Consider the following 15,202-nt stretch of genomic DNA (forward strand, 5'->3'; position numbering starts at 1 on the left):
TGCTGCTCAAAAACGTTCTACAAATGGCCTGTGGGGAGCAGCAGTGTACTATCCTGAAGAGTGAGTAGAAGAAGAACGACAGCCCCGTTCCCTACACAAACATGGCGCCCTCCCAGAAACGCAACGTGAAGCTGGCGAAAGGTGCAGAACAAAGTGTTAAAACTGCTAAAATTGACTTAAACAGTAAAGTCGACAGAATACTTGAGAGTAAAAAACACGCCAATGACGTTTTCGACGTATTTGAGTTTCTTCAGGTATGTGTATCACACTGCTATGCAAACACGCTGTTATTTCAAGCTATGATCTGATGAATGTCTTCTCGTAGTCAGAAAAGGAGAAAGATGTTGTCAAGGCTGTCGATGCGTGCAGCAATTTATTTTGCACATTGTTGGAAAGAAAGGAGCTCTTTCAAGGCAAGCTGCCAGCAGAAGACGACGCGCTAAGTGGTGGGTCTATGCGTGTGTAGGCTTACAACATTTTCCACTGCATATTGTCATGACTTTGTATTTTAAACTCCTATTCCTCTCATTACTAGGTGATTATAGTGCTGAAGACAAATACCACATCTTCATGAGACACCGTTACAATAACTGCGTGGAGATGCTGCTTGAACACCTTTGTCATGAACTTCATGCGGTCCAGGTGAGTTGGCACAAAAGGGAAGATTGAGGAACCAAATCGTTGGACTATTTCTGACAAATACTTTTTCAAACATAGGAAGTTTCCTTGTGTTGCCTGATGAAGTTTGCGGCAGGAGAAGGACAACATCCCCTTGAGGACTTGGACTGGAGTGAACACTACAGTTTCCCTAGGGAACTGATGCAGGTATTTTTTTGTTTGTTTTTTTGTGTAATGTGTTCTTAAAGCGGAAGTCAACCCAAACATATTTTTTTCCAGAATATGTTCTGTGCAGGCCCACTAATTGAGACAAGGCATTCTGATTAATATTGCGTTTGTGGAATATGAGTTAAGCAGCTAACCATCTCACGAGGCGGCTATTTTGTCACTTCTGTCGCCTGAAAATGACATCACACATCAATCATGGCTCAGCTTCAGAAAACAGGTGAGCTGTGATTGGTCGTTACCTAAGCTCTGAGACACGATGATGTCAGTTTCAGTTGACAGAAGTGACAAAATGGCCGCCCCCGGAGATGGCTAAAACGGTTGGGTTAACTCTTATTCCACAAACACATGGGCTTGCATAGAACATATTCTTGAAAAAAATATATATTTGGGTTGTCTTCCACTTTAATGTGTCCTCCATTTTGCCCCTTTATAATCTCAAATCTTACTTCTTCTATAAGGAGCTCTATTTTCTGCATGTCTTGTGTAGGCGATAGTGGACAGACTGCTGTCCCGAACGATGGACACGTCTCTGCTGATATCTCGATTCCATGAGTTCCTGGAGAAAGATGATGTACGCTATTACGTCATGAGCTCCATCCGTGAGAACATGGGAAAAGTCATGGACAAAAGCAAAGGGGTGAGACAACTTTGCGGTGTATTACAGTACTTTTTATTGTCAATCTGAGAGTATCAATAAAGTAATGTGTCTGGTGTTTTTTTTTTTTTTTTTTTTTTTCCCGCTCCAGGAAGTGATGTCTGTATATCAACACAACGTTTTCACTCTCATGTCCAACATCAGCATGCCAAGGGAGGAGTCAGAGCTTTCCAACTTCATGGTCAAACAGGAAGGTGAGACTGGCTTTCTCATTCTGTTATTCATTCAAAAAACACTGATTGTCTTGTGTCTCATTTCAGCTAAACATGAGGACTGGAAAGCTGCTAAACTAATTGTACGTAGGCTTTTCTTGACGTATAACATTGTTGCCCATGTTGTAATTGTCTCAAAGAGTTTCATGTTCTTTTTTCATGGCAGGAACACATGCGGACATTCGAGAGGATGTGGCTCGGCTTCCTCAAGTATAAGGTAACGTGAAATGTGGCACTGAGCAAATTCGCCTTGTGTGCGTACACGTCTATGACGCTGACTCAACTTTTCTACCCGTCACATCTGTTTCTTGTGATATTTTAGTTGCCAAGTAACATGTACAAAAAGGTCTTGGTGATCCTCCATGACTCCATTTTGCCCCACATGAGCAAACCCACGTTGATGATTGACTTCTTGACTGCAGCCTATGATGTTGGTGTGTTGTTGTTTTTTTCTTTCGCTTTCACACGACCCCCCAGTAAATTGGTGCATCATATGCGTAATGGTAGACAGTCGCTTGAAGACGGAATTCGCTTTAGCAACACGGTGCGGCATCCTTTGTGCATTTGCGCTGCCTTTGCGGGGTCACACATTCAGATAATTCGCAGCCTGATGACGTCAGCGCGGACAACGTCAATTGTTTTCGATATAATGGGCTGTGGGTCTTTGATGGTAAACTTCACACTCTCCTCACACACGCACACTTTCGTACTATTTTGAAAGCCGGCAAAATTGCAGGTCGACTTCAACCCTCCATCACACATAATTGCACGTAGAACAGGTGTGACAGAGGGCTTGTAATGTTGAGCTAATGAATCCAACCATACGCAGAAAAAACCCTCACATTGTTTTTCGCATGTGTAAGGTCACCATGATGCAAAACATACTATTTGTCTTTTTGGAATAGGTGGAGCCATCAGCCTGTTGGCGCTCAATGGACTTTTTGTCCTCATGCATGAGCATAACCTGTGAGTATTATATGCATTATTATCAAAATTTTGAATAGTCAGAAAGTTTTAAATGGAAAGTCAACCCAAATGTTTTCTTGATAATATTATCTATTCGCCTCCACTAGTCTAAAAACAGCATTCTGATTAATATTGTGTTTGTGGTATATGAATTGAGCAGCAAAATCCACCCGTTTTTAGCCATCTCAGGAGGCGGCCGTTTTGTCACATGCTGTTGACTGAAAATGACATCACAGTTGCTCAGGTAACGACCAGCCACGGCTCAAGTGACAAAATGGCCGCCCCCTGAGATGGACAAAAACGGGTGGATTTTACTGCTCAACTCATATTCCACAGACGTAATATTAATCAGAATTGTTTTGTGCCAAATGAGTTTGTTGAATCCCATATTTACATTTTCTGGGTTTGATGTGTTTCAGAAATTACCCTGATTTCTACCAGAAATTATATAATCTCCTTGAACCTTCCATTTTCCATGTCAAGTACAGAGCCCGCTTTTTCCATTTGGCCAACCTGTTCCTTAGTTCCAGGTAAAGTCTTCATACACCATCCAATGACTGTGATGAAAGTTCATTAAATGAAACCGTACGTGAACTTTAGTGATACATTTCGACTCCAGCCACCTGCCGGTGTACCTCGTGGCTGCTTTTGCCAAACGCCTGGCCCGATTGGCCCTCACAGCCCCGCCCACCGCGCTCCTCATCGTGCTGCCCTTGATCTACAACCTGATCCGCCGCCACCCGTCGTGTCGGGTCCTCATTCACAAGCCTAGCGCAGAAGATGGTATGGTCTTATATATGAAGGGCATAGGAAAAAGCCCGCAGCAGCCTCCTATCTGTGTGTAAAATGTGTTTCACAATGACAGAGCCTTTGGAAGACCCATATCTAATGGATGAGGACGATCCCGCTCAGTGCCATGCCGTAGAGAGTAGCCTGTGGGAAATTAAGGTGTGTAAGCTGTCATTCCCTGACACTGACTGCAAAGTATTACTATGGCGCCATCTAATGAAATCTTGTTGTTATCGTTAGGTTTAATACATTGATAGTGTTTTTTCGCCTGGGTATGAGATTTCATGTTTTGTTGGCGGCTCTTGAATGCATCTCATGCTCTGAAAGTACTGAAAGTATGTCTCTGCTTTTCTTTCGATGCAGCTTCCAAATAGCCTCTATAGTCTACTTTGCAGTTAAAATTTGCCTTAGCATTTATTATTTTCTGTAAATGCCAAAAGGTGAGTTTGATGACTAAATATTAAAGTGCTATGCACAAATTTGTGTGCCCTTGTATACTGCCAGGTCAGTTTGCGAAGGTGGTTTGTTAGTGTTGAATGATCGTGTTCATGCTCAGATGGTTTAAGTGATTTCCTGAAATCTTTTGACTTCTATACCCAATTACAAACTCCTTTTTAATCGTTTGTGGATTTTTGCTATTCGCAGACGGGCTTTGTCCCTGTACGCTTGTGAATAGCGAGGGTTGACGAGCTACTTTGAATGCTGAATCTAAGTGTCTGTCATGTTCCTTCTGTTTTTTTTTCTGCAGGCACTGCAGAGGCATTACCATCCAGATGTGGCCAAAACTGCCATGTTAATCAACACACCCTTGTCACAAAAGGAGGACGACATTAGTGAGTTGCTTGAGATAACAACATTTGAGGTGATGTAGCTATTTTTATTCATTTTATGTCTGTGTTAACCATTACAAATAATTTGCGTCTACTTTTTAATATCGTGGAAATGATCACGTGGTAAGGAATGAATTACTTTCAAAGTCGGTTTTTGTGGCTGTTCTTAATTGACAATACATGTAATACAGTTTTTTTTTTTTTTTTTTTAATACAACATTTACGAAACTTCAGCTTCACAGATGGCATGTCTGTTTTGTAGGCGGTGTGTGCCGTGGTAATGACATCTACCACCACACATGGTGGTCGTTATATTAAGTGAACTATGGTCAGCAACGGTTATGGTTAGCAACATTTTTATTTTTACCAACTTCGGCTTTAAAGATGGTGGCTCGTAAAGACGTCAACCACCATACATGATCTATTTCCATGTAAATTTCAAGTGATTCAAGTCAAGTTTCAAGTATCAGATGGAGGCGGAACCATATCTCACACTTTTTGTTGTCTGCTGCTAACCTTAACATCTTGTTTTTAATCCCCGTTGCCATGTGAGCAGCACAATAAATGTTCTCTGTGCACTCAGCTGATGGAGCGAGACTTGAAGCAGACATCGACCAAGAGCATCCCACTGGAGTTTGAAACTGCTACGCAGCTGCTGAGCGTTGGCAAAGATGTGATGGGACAGCACTTCTGTCTGGAGTGAAAGAGTTTTGGATCAATACTGGCGACCGTTTAATATGTACAGGTTCATTGCAACCCAGCATGAACATGCCTTTGCTTCGATAAAAGTGTAAAGACCAGCATGATGCAAAGACATGCTGACGTGTCTCATATCAGTAAAATCTTCTTTTTTTTTTTTTTTTTTTTTTTTTACGCAACTCATCACAGTCTCCAGATTTTTCTATCGTGATCTCTAACTTAACTCCATGAAACACCATGAAATGACTTCACAAATGAATGGGTGGACGCATGCACTTCGTCTTGAACCCATACTTTTGGCCATATATTGTAAGATATGTCATATTGTTCCCTCCACTTCAAAACATCAGCATATTATATTGTTACTTACTATTTGTAGTACATGTTTGTTGTTTTACCATTTAAAGCAACACTGGGTCATATGTCCGTTTTTGTTGATTATGGCGGTGCCATGTGGACAAAAGCGGTAGTGTTTTGACAAAAATCAACCACATTTCCCATGCGTGCCAGCGCGTAGTGTCTGAAATCCTGAGCCGTCCTTATAGCGAAAGGGGGAAGTGAGTATGCCGTAAAGCAATTCAGGACATTTGTATTTTTTTGTGTGCCAGTTTATAGCCTACCCTCCTCAAAATTGCTTAGTGCCAGTAAAAACGATACAGACCCCCTCAGGGCATGAAGTCCCATTCACTACTGTACTTGTAAGTCAATGTTTCATCAAAAGAGTTGTGAAAAAATGTTATTAAGGTCGATTTCTTGCCCAGTGCCGCTTTAAACAGCAACCATCAAGCAACAGTGGGATAACATGCCCCAAAATAAAACAAAAGTAATGAAGCATATCATATTTGTTTAAAGGCCTTTCGGTCATTTTAACAAGCATAACTTAACTTTCTGTTGACATGTGAGCTCAACCTCAAATGCCCCTCTCCCCATCTTGTATCCCTCTCCTTGTTAAGTGTGCCATATGGCCACGCAGCAGGCAACCTTTGGGCCGAAGAACACTGTGGGAAACAATTTGGGACTTGGGTCTCAAAAGAGCAAGTCGTCGGGGAGACGCCGTCCAAAAACTGCTCGCGGGATGTATGCGTTTCTAGTCATGCTGTGTCAGCAGCAGCAGCAGCACAAGGCATCGTTGTGTGTTGAGTTTATATCGCTTTTTAATATTGGTTTTGCATAAAGAGGAATAGAAGATGGTCAAGTGCCAAGATCAAGAGGGTGAGGTGCCAGACGAATGCAGCGTTGCTTAACATGATGCAGGCAACCACAGAAGATCCTTTGAAAGGTAAGTGTTTGAAATCTTGTTACATTTTCATGTTTGCAAGCTTACTCTTTTATTTACCTCATCCTCGTGACAATAGCTTTAAGTCATTCACACACTGTGTAAATATAAGCAAAATTCCCATGACTACAGGAGCATCTTTAAATCAATTTTGAATATCGTGGAAAACTGGAATACTTGAATAATTTCAGTAGTTTCATCCAAGTGAAACTCATATTTGTCCGATTCATTATGTATCCTACAGAGTGATTTAAAAAAAAAAAAGTATTTTGATGACACAATTTACTCTCTCAATCTCAAGCTATTACAATATTAAAAAAGCAATAACTTTTTATTATTGAAATTAAGTAGGAATAGGTCTGCTGAAAAGAGTTTTTTCCTTGATTACTGAATGTACAGATTTAACTTTTGGAATGTTAAAAAGAAATAACTAATACCCTGATTATGGTTTTATGCCAAACCTAATTTTGCATGTCAGCAACTGTTAAGATTCCTGCATCATCAGAAAAAAAAAAATCTGCATCCATGTCCATCCAGATACACCAAAATTTAATATGAATTCTCTTGTTTCTTAGGATCATATTGCTTGTCTACTGTCTATTGACTCACTTGTATGTTGTATGAATGGCAACAAGTGGAGACATAGGTTTATTGTACCCGTTGCCATTATTGAAAATATGCTGGCGCCATACTTAGGTGAACAGATGTAGATTTGTCATATACTTTTCAGACAAGTGAAATTGAATAATTTACCGCTGCATCCCTGATGCATCACTAGTATACCATGGCCCCCTCTTGTAGAAAATGGACGGATGGAAAACTTACAAGAATCACAAATAAGTACACTGTTGGGGACGGCGAGTCCCTAAATTGAAGTAAGTGTCCGTGCAGACGTAAAAAGAAGGATGACATAAACTGGGATTTAGCAGCATCAGATAAATGTTATTGTAATTGTGTTGAGAGAGTTACTGTAATCCTCTCTTATATAACCGCAGTGGAGCTCGGCCTCTCCCTCAACACATGCATGGATGTTGGTGCATCGTATCAATCACTTCAGTCAGCTTCTTCAAATGCGCACTTGTGATCTGACCCAGACATTCAACGGAGAAGTGAACAACCTGTCACGGATGCTTGTTATGTGCCTGAAAGAGAGCAAGGTATGTGCTTTTAATGAAAGAAAGTGCAGGAATTCTAGAGTTAAGTGACAGGAGCTACCGGCACTGCATGTTTACTAAATCCGAAATTTAATTTTTAATTTTTTAATTTTATGCCTATAGTTGACACAAACTACTAATTACATTGAGTAGTTTTTTTTCCCCCATGTCAGCACTATTTAAAAATCAAAACAAAACCATGTACACATTCTATTAGAAACTGCCCCCTGCCCCCATTATATAACTTTAAAAAAAAAAAAAGTAATTTTACTTTTTGTTTTCATGAATCAGCACTTCATTTTCAACAGCGCTTTTACTCATCAGGCGCCAGCTCACGCGTGACCCGATGCAGCCTGACTTTGGGCAAGAGGTGTGGTACGCCCTCATTGCCAGCCAATTGTGGGGCACATATAAACAAACAACCTGGATGTTAACAAAACATGCATACGCATCCTTTGCTTAATCAACAACCATGTGCTTGTATGCTGCTGTCATGACACCTTTTGCATGGTGACTCACGTGTGTATATTTTTGGTGGTGTTGTGTGTTGTGCAGGTGATAATGCGGGATCACACATCCGGTGTTAATGTGGAAGAGCTGCTGAGGCACTCTCAGATGGAGTTACAGTGGATCCAGAGACAGCTGACCATGATCGCTGCCAGGAAAACACGCCATCACCACGTGCACCCCAAGGCAAAGGTACTGATCCGCATTAATGCAGGCCAAAGTTCAATTTTAGCGCCACTAAGCTATAATTTAGAGGGGGCCACCTTTGCATTAACGATAAAGTCAACCCAAACATTTTTTCCCACAATATGTTCTATGCAGGTCAACTAGTTGAAACAAGGCATTCTGACTAATATTGTGTTTGTGGAATATGAGTTAAGCAGCAAAATTCACCCGCTTTTAGCCATCTCAGGAGGCGGCCATTTTGTCACTTCTGTCGACTGAAAATGACATCACAGTTGTATCACAAAATGGCCTCCCCCTGAGATGGCTAAAAATGGGTGGATTTCTTATATTCCACAAACGAAACATTAATCAGAATGCCTTATTTCAACTAGTGGGCCTGCATTGAATGCCTCAAAATAGCTAATATGTAAAATAACAGTTCTATTAATTAGATAAATAGGTCACGGCAGGGGCGGAGCCAAAACGTGGCTAGTGGGTGGGCCTGGAAAAATCTGGGTGGGCCTGAATATTCCTCTCACTGAGCACAGTCTTCTTTTCCTGCCACATCGTATATTCAAATAAAATGACAAAGTGAATAATATGAAGTTCAGCTCTTCCTTAAACAACCACAATTATGCCATTCTTAGATATTCAATACAATAAAAAAAACACAACAAAACACAAATTCTAAAATAACGTCATTTACAAAAAATTGAAAGTATATTCTTTTCATGAATCTCACTGGGTGGGCAGTCTGTCAATCTGGGTGGGCCTGTGCACACTCAGGCCCACCCATGGCTGCGCCCCTGGATCACGGGCAAGTTATTGCTTGTTACTCTCGTCATAGCAATAAAACACATGCTAAAATAGATTATCTTAAACAAACTTACTTAAGACAAAATGGATATATATAATCTAACCCCCCCCTAGGAAGTCCTCTTTTCACGCGGGTTAGAATATCCTGTCTATTGATTTTAGTGTTTTCAAGAGGCAGGCTTTAGTGTTCCTGTTGAATGACTCAGAGGGGCACAATTCAGTTGCCAAGTGTTCCAATCAAAGTTGAGCTAGGGTGCAGGTCAACACTTGAGGCTAATGTACCAGGCTGACCTGGTTAAATGAATCTTGGCCCTTGACATTTTCCCGACTTCGAGGGGTTCACGGCGTATTTCCCCGCCAATCCGGCTCTCCATCTGCTCCTAAATCCCGACTCTCACGGCTCTGTGTCATGCCTGAAGATAATGCGTCTGGAGCAAGGAAAGGGAACAGGCGGCCGGCTAGTGTTGCTAGGTAACAGAGTGGAACATATCGTGCGTTCCTGCTTCCTCTTCTCACTCACGCACACTGTAGTGTCTCCTTCCCTCTGTCCTCTCCTAGGTCCCATCAAGGACTACTGACACAACAGCAACTCATGCTCTCAGTGTGTGTGTATATATATGTGTATGTGTGTGTGTGTATATATATATAAATATTTATTTATTTATTTATTCCACGTGCAGGTCGGTTGAGAATGGCATGCACTTGTATGCATGCAAGAGCTCAACAGGGCCGTGCGATAGGGGCGAGTGGGCGTTCAAGCCCAAACTGGGTAAAGGAGCAAGCGAGTTTGAGCCAATTACTCATGCAGGGACGGGGGGCTGAGGGAATGTCTGCGTGTGTGACAGCGACAGTGACATGAAGCCACTGCAAGTGTGTTTGCTCACACTGACTCGCAGCCAGCTACAGCTTTGCACACACTCGGCACGCTATTAAAGCTGCAGATTAGAGAGGTCTCGTAACCGCACAAACACACACACACACACACAGATCCCCATCATGTGCCAGATTTTGACTTGACGGGAAAGGGAGCCGAGTCGAGGGCGGCACCGCGGCCTGTAAGGTAGGCACTGCATCAGCAAAGGCATCACATTATGCAGCACTACCTCATTCAGGATGCACCGTGGATTGTCTTCATGCACTGGGCGCCGTTGTGGCTAAAAGGGGAGCAGCACCCACGAGAGGGAGTGAACAGCAAGAGGAAGGATTTCAGAGTGAGGATGTTCTTAGAATGTCAAGGCTTTATGGGTTTGATTGAATGAATGCTCTCGCCTTTGCCTGAATGTGCTCAGCCTCGGTGCGGCAGTGATGCAAGTAAGTGTATCACTCACTCACCAGATGGCGATATGATGATCTATTTCAATGACTCCTAGTCAAGACTGAGATTACCTCGGGGGATAAATCCGATGGATCTAACGTTTGTCTTAATCATTAACAGGATTGTCTTTATAAAAATCATTTATGCAAATTGAGCTGCTGCTCTCGAACCCTTGCGTTTAGGTTTCTTTGCAAAATAATAATAATTTTTAAAATTATTTTGGTAGAATTGACTTTTTTTTTTACACAAATGATGACATCACTTCATTAGCTTCATTTTTTGTAAAATTAGATTTTTTTTCCAAAAATGTTTTTTTTTCTCATTATATTACTTAATTCCCATACTATACTTTTTTCCCCCCACGTTATATTATAACTTCATTCCTCTAATGGCGTCTTTTCAGAATTCCAGGTGTGTGAATTATCTAATTTTCCATGGGTGTAACCTTTTTGCAAATGTAATTTTATTATGTTTTACTTACTTTTAAACATTGATTAACAATGTTACACTAAACTGACTTAAATAGAATTTCAATAATGTCTTTTGATCACCTGAATTTTAGCCTGTCTGTATGTAAATCCAATAGTATTTGTTATTATTTATGTGATCCTCACAACCATTGCTCATATAGTTGATCGGCCCGCAATGCGCAAATGTATACATTTTTTGACTGTTTTTAAATCTCCCTTCTCGCTTTTAGCTTTGTCAGTACTTGTGATGACCGCAAAGAGAATGAGCACGTCATTGTTGCCCAACTCTGACGCAGCTCCTGTCAGAAGAGCTTTGCTTGTTTCCTTCGGTATAAGGGATGAGGTCTCCAATGTGGATGACACAATTGGGACTGGTCACAGTGTTTGTTTTCTGCAGCCATATTAATTGGAAATATATTTTGTTATTTTCCAATTAATGACAGCATTTCTCATACTACATGATTTGCATTATGACCTTGTTTACTTTTACCTCATATTATTTCTTCTCTTCCAGTCGAAGTCAGAGGTGTCATCCCAGCTCGGCTATTCAATTCAAAATGTGAGTCGCTTTCGCCTCCTGGAAGAGAGAAATCGAGTTTTGAGACAAGAAGTGGCTGCTCTCCGCCAAGAGAAGCTGCAGTACCGCCAACTGGTAAAGTACTGTTCGCAGTTAATACGTCTGCCATGCAATGTTAAGTTTTTGTTGACAACTCACTTTGGTATGCAGCTTTTTTGAAATCTCTGTTTTCGCACGTTGAACCAAATCAACTGCATTGTGCTTGCGATCTGCGTGCCTATTTATAGATGTGGATGGAAATGTGGTGGAGTGGCTATTGTGCACAGCTGTGTGTGGGCGCGTTGGCATTGTTAGTACTGTACGTTCACGCGCGCATTGGTGCATGTAGAGGCCTCTCCCAGGTGGTCTCGGATGGCAAGGCGTGTGAACGGTCGCCCTGGCAACACGCCCATTCGAGCGCACGCTGGATGGCGGAGGGGAAGTCGGCTTGATGGCTGACACTGATGCAAAAGCTGACCCAGTAATATCCGGTTTTCTACATCAATCATACGTGTATATCTGTGTGGCACAGACTGTGCCCCTGGAACCATTTTGCACAATCACTCATATTTGTTGACATTTGAGTTATTTTAAAATATGCATTTTGTGAGTGGGCGGGTATGTACTGTGCATGGGAAGTAAATATTGACTTTTAATGTTGTAATTTTAATTGCCACTGGATGGTGCTCAAATAACTTTTCACATCCCCTCACATTACAGTAGTTGTGACTACTCACAGTGGAATTGTAATTACTGTAGCTTTTAAATAACCTTTCTACGGCAAGGAACCATATTTGGTGACTTTAAGTCTAAATGTACACAACAGGCCACATTGTATACTAGCTCCTCTCTGTTTGCGGCCATGCTGTTTATGGGAGCAGTTAACTTCACTAAATTTAGTTGAATAAAGTGAATTTCTGTTAAGAATGTTTAGCTTCAAACTTAAAGTGGAAATCAACCCAAACATAGATTTTTCAAGAGTACGTTCCCAGCAGGTCCACTATTTGAAACACGGCATTCTGATTAATATTGTGTTTGTGGAATAAGAGTTAAGCAGCAAAATCCACCCGTTTTAAGCCCTCTCGGGGCGGCCATTTTGTAATTTCTGTCGACTGAAAATGACATCGCAGTTGCCCAGGGCTCAGATAACCAATCACGGCTCAGCTTCAGAAAACGGGTCAGCCCTGATTGATCGTTACCTGAGCCCTGAGTAGTTGTGATATCATTTTCAGTCGACAGTAGTGACAAAATGGCCGCCCCCAGAGATGTCTAAAACCGAGTGGATTAACTCTTATTCCACAAACTCAATATTTATCAGAATGCCTTGTTTCAACTAGCGGTCTTGCATAGAACATATTCTTGAAAAAAAGATGTTTGCGTTGACTTCCCGTTTAACAAAAAATACAATTTGAGATCCTTTTATGTACAGTACATGTACATGTAATGAATTCTGCTTTTTAGCCTCTGGTCAGGCAAACAAATGAACACTCTCCAGAGAAAAGATGCACCAGTGAACATGGCTTGCAGGCCAGTTTGGGCACAGCAATTAGATTTTTGTATCTGCGCTTGTTCAAACCAATGTACTGTCTTGTTGTAAATGTCAAAGAACCATATAAAAGCGACTGTTTCCCGGAAAGAAAACAGAATCTGTGCACCGGTTGCCTGGAAACAATCAGTGATAGACAGTTAGAGAAAGGTACCCTGGTTGTATCAGGTGACCTGTGTTTTGTGCGGCCGCTGCTTAAAAGGCCACAGCTGTCACCCTGGATGATGTTTCCATGGCAACGATCGTATACAGTAGACCTGGTGATCATATGGGTTGTTCTGCATTAAATCGGAATAACAGTCTAGTCTTTAATCCTCGATAGCTGTGTTGTTTACCCTGGCGCACCAAGTAATATATGCTTCAACTCCCTCTGATAACAGATTTTCACACAATTATTGAGTTTAATAATAGTCCTTAGCTTCCAATTGCAGCACACATCACATGAATGCCACTGCTGACATCGTCACCGCCCACAGTGTATTTGGGAAAGTCGGCGTTTGGAGGCAATACTGATATCACACTATTCTTTCCTTAATTGGATTCATTTCACACTGTTCTTCCACGAAGGCTAAAATTGACTGAAAAGCACCTATTGGATTGGTTTTAGCTAAGATTGCAAGCAAAGCGACGTTATAAATAGTGAGTCATGCTATGCAAGTGTAACATGGTAAGAACAAACGAAATAAAGGAAATGACCAATGATAAGCAAATAAAAACACATGCATAAAAGAGTAACAAACTTGATGGAAAAAAAGTGTATTGAATAATTGCGACCTAAAATTGAGCTAATCTGTGTGGGAAAAATACATCAATCTATGCTGAAACAATTTTACCACACAATATTAAACATGAATAAACAAATACATATAAAATGTAGAAATAAGTAAGTACATTAAAAAAAGCCAGACAAAAGAACATTTATCCAAGAAGCTTTACACTCTGCAGATGTAAAATATTGCACATCATAAAATAAGTTAATAAACAAATAACAACACGCTGAATTAAATGTCCACACCGTGCATAATGTTATAATGGCTGAAACATGTTTTTTTTTGTTTCAATCCAGAACAGTGTATTTGTTAGGTACAGTTCCATTGTATTTAACTTTCAAGTACAATACAGTTGCATTTAATTTTTTGAAACTGTTTGTTTCCAAATATTAATTTAGGTAATATTTTAGAGAGCAAACTATGTTTTCAAGAGGTACTTGGTGTAAAAAGTTTGAGAACCAGTGCTATATGATATTGATTGTGAGCAAAACTACCCAACAAAATGTGTCATGCTGTGCGGCTGCAAAACATTCAATTCAAGCTCGTGCATTTACAAATAAAGAAAAATGACATTTTTTAAATGACCTATTCACTTCCATGACTTTTGTTTTATCATTACAATTTCACGATATATCATTATCATGACACTATTAGGCGCCCTAAATTGTCTTGACCGATTGGCTGGGAGAAATCACGTGTTTGTATGTGCGCCACACAGTGAGGCGTGCTGGCTCTGTTTTGATTTGAACACCCAATTACTTTACAAATATAGCTTTTTTGCTTCTTCCGCTCCTACCCTCTTCTCGCTCCCATGTATTTACAGCACTTTTCATGCCTATTTGGTCTACCCTCCCTCCTCTTGCTTCCTGTAGCTCCTATTCAGACAGAGGGGGGTGGTCTGAGGTCACTCGGTGAGGCCTGCGCAGCTTCGTGCCTGATAGAAGCTAACTTGATGCGAAGTAAATCAGAGTGATTCCTGCCAGTCTGAAATTAAAGCCCGGGTATCCTCTGGCCGCCTAATCTCGATATTGGTTTTGCAGTTGTGTGGCAACAGTATGTTTTCATCCTGACCGGGTAAAAGGATCCTCTTTAAATGTCAGTATTATGTCAGCTTGCGCTGTTTTTTTTTATTACTCGGGAAATGTGCGAAATGGGCACGCTTTGGTGAATGAATGAATCAGGAGGGCACTTTTCTGTTGCAGCACGACTGTGGCTCCAGTGCAGGCGGACTAGAATACAATAGAATGGAACTCGATTGTCACTGCCGCAAGCACAGAACCACAGTAACAAGTACACACTTTGATCATTATCTTATATATTATTGCTTACTACACACAGTGTATTAGTGATTGGACATTTTTCCCTGACCCGCGACAACATGTTCTGTTTGATACTTTCAACGGACTTTTAAGTCCGACCTGACGAATCTGGCTTCAAGTTTCAAGGCAAGGCGAGGCTGTTTTGTTTACAGTACGAAGTGTCAAAATGCATACTGTGTGTAACGTGTTCCCTGTGTGCATTCATCCACCCGTTCCATCCAACCATCATCAATCCGTCCGTCCATCCATCCATCCTCTCAACAATACATCCAACCAACACATCGTTCACTCGTCCATCTGTCCATCCAGCC

The 15,202-nt window shown here is 41.2% G+C and overlaps 2 protein-coding genes across 3 annotated transcripts in view; both read left to right on the forward strand.

The window, feature by feature from the left end:
* The first annotated feature begins 9 nt into the window (after nucleotides 1-9).
* Nucleotides 10-5,161, forward strand: noc4l (nucleolar complex associated 4 homolog). Of its 2 annotated transcripts, XM_086052902.1 has the most exons (15): nucleotides 34-254; nucleotides 326-446; nucleotides 536-642; nucleotides 718-825; nucleotides 1,334-1,483; nucleotides 1,593-1,695; nucleotides 1,762-1,796; nucleotides 1,880-1,930; nucleotides 2,036-2,147; nucleotides 2,619-2,679; nucleotides 3,099-3,209; nucleotides 3,299-3,462; nucleotides 3,545-3,627; nucleotides 4,217-4,330; nucleotides 4,882-5,161. In XM_086052902.1, exons 1-15 carry the CDS (start codon nucleotides 102-104, stop codon nucleotides 4,999-5,001), a joined length of 1,593 nt encoding a protein of 530 aa, XP_085909028.1. In that variant the 5' UTR covers nucleotides 34-101; the 3' UTR covers nucleotides 5,002-5,161. The 2 variants fall into 2 exon arrangements, 1 of the variants encoding a protein (XP_085909028.1); XR_015089760.1 differs by lacking the exon at nucleotides 4,882-5,161 and having other exon boundaries at nucleotides 10-254; nucleotides 3,280-3,462; nucleotides 4,217-4,282.
* A 150-nt stretch (nucleotides 5,162-5,311) lies between these two features.
* The window catches only part of rimbp2a (RIMS binding protein 2a), a 55,349-nt gene continuing 45,458 nt past the window's right edge, over nucleotides 5,312-15,202 (forward strand). The window contains exons 1-5 of the mRNA XM_086052901.1: nucleotides 5,312-5,695; nucleotides 5,951-6,276; nucleotides 7,269-7,430; nucleotides 7,983-8,126; nucleotides 11,215-11,352. Coding sequence (XP_085909027.1) covers nucleotides 7,302-7,430; nucleotides 7,983-8,126; nucleotides 11,215-11,352 — 411 coding nt within the window. The 5' untranslated portion in view covers nucleotides 5,312-5,695; nucleotides 5,951-6,276; nucleotides 7,269-7,301. The remainder of the gene's footprint in view (nucleotides 5,696-5,950; nucleotides 6,277-7,268; nucleotides 7,431-7,982; nucleotides 8,127-11,214; nucleotides 11,353-15,202) is intronic.

Source organism: Filicampus tigris, chromosome 15, assembly GCF_054856515.1.
Source record: "Filicampus tigris isolate MCC_2025a chromosome 15, RoL_Ftig_1.0, whole genome shotgun sequence".
NCBI classification, from domain to species: domain Eukaryota; kingdom Metazoa; phylum Chordata; class Actinopteri; order Syngnathiformes; family Syngnathidae; genus Filicampus; species Filicampus tigris.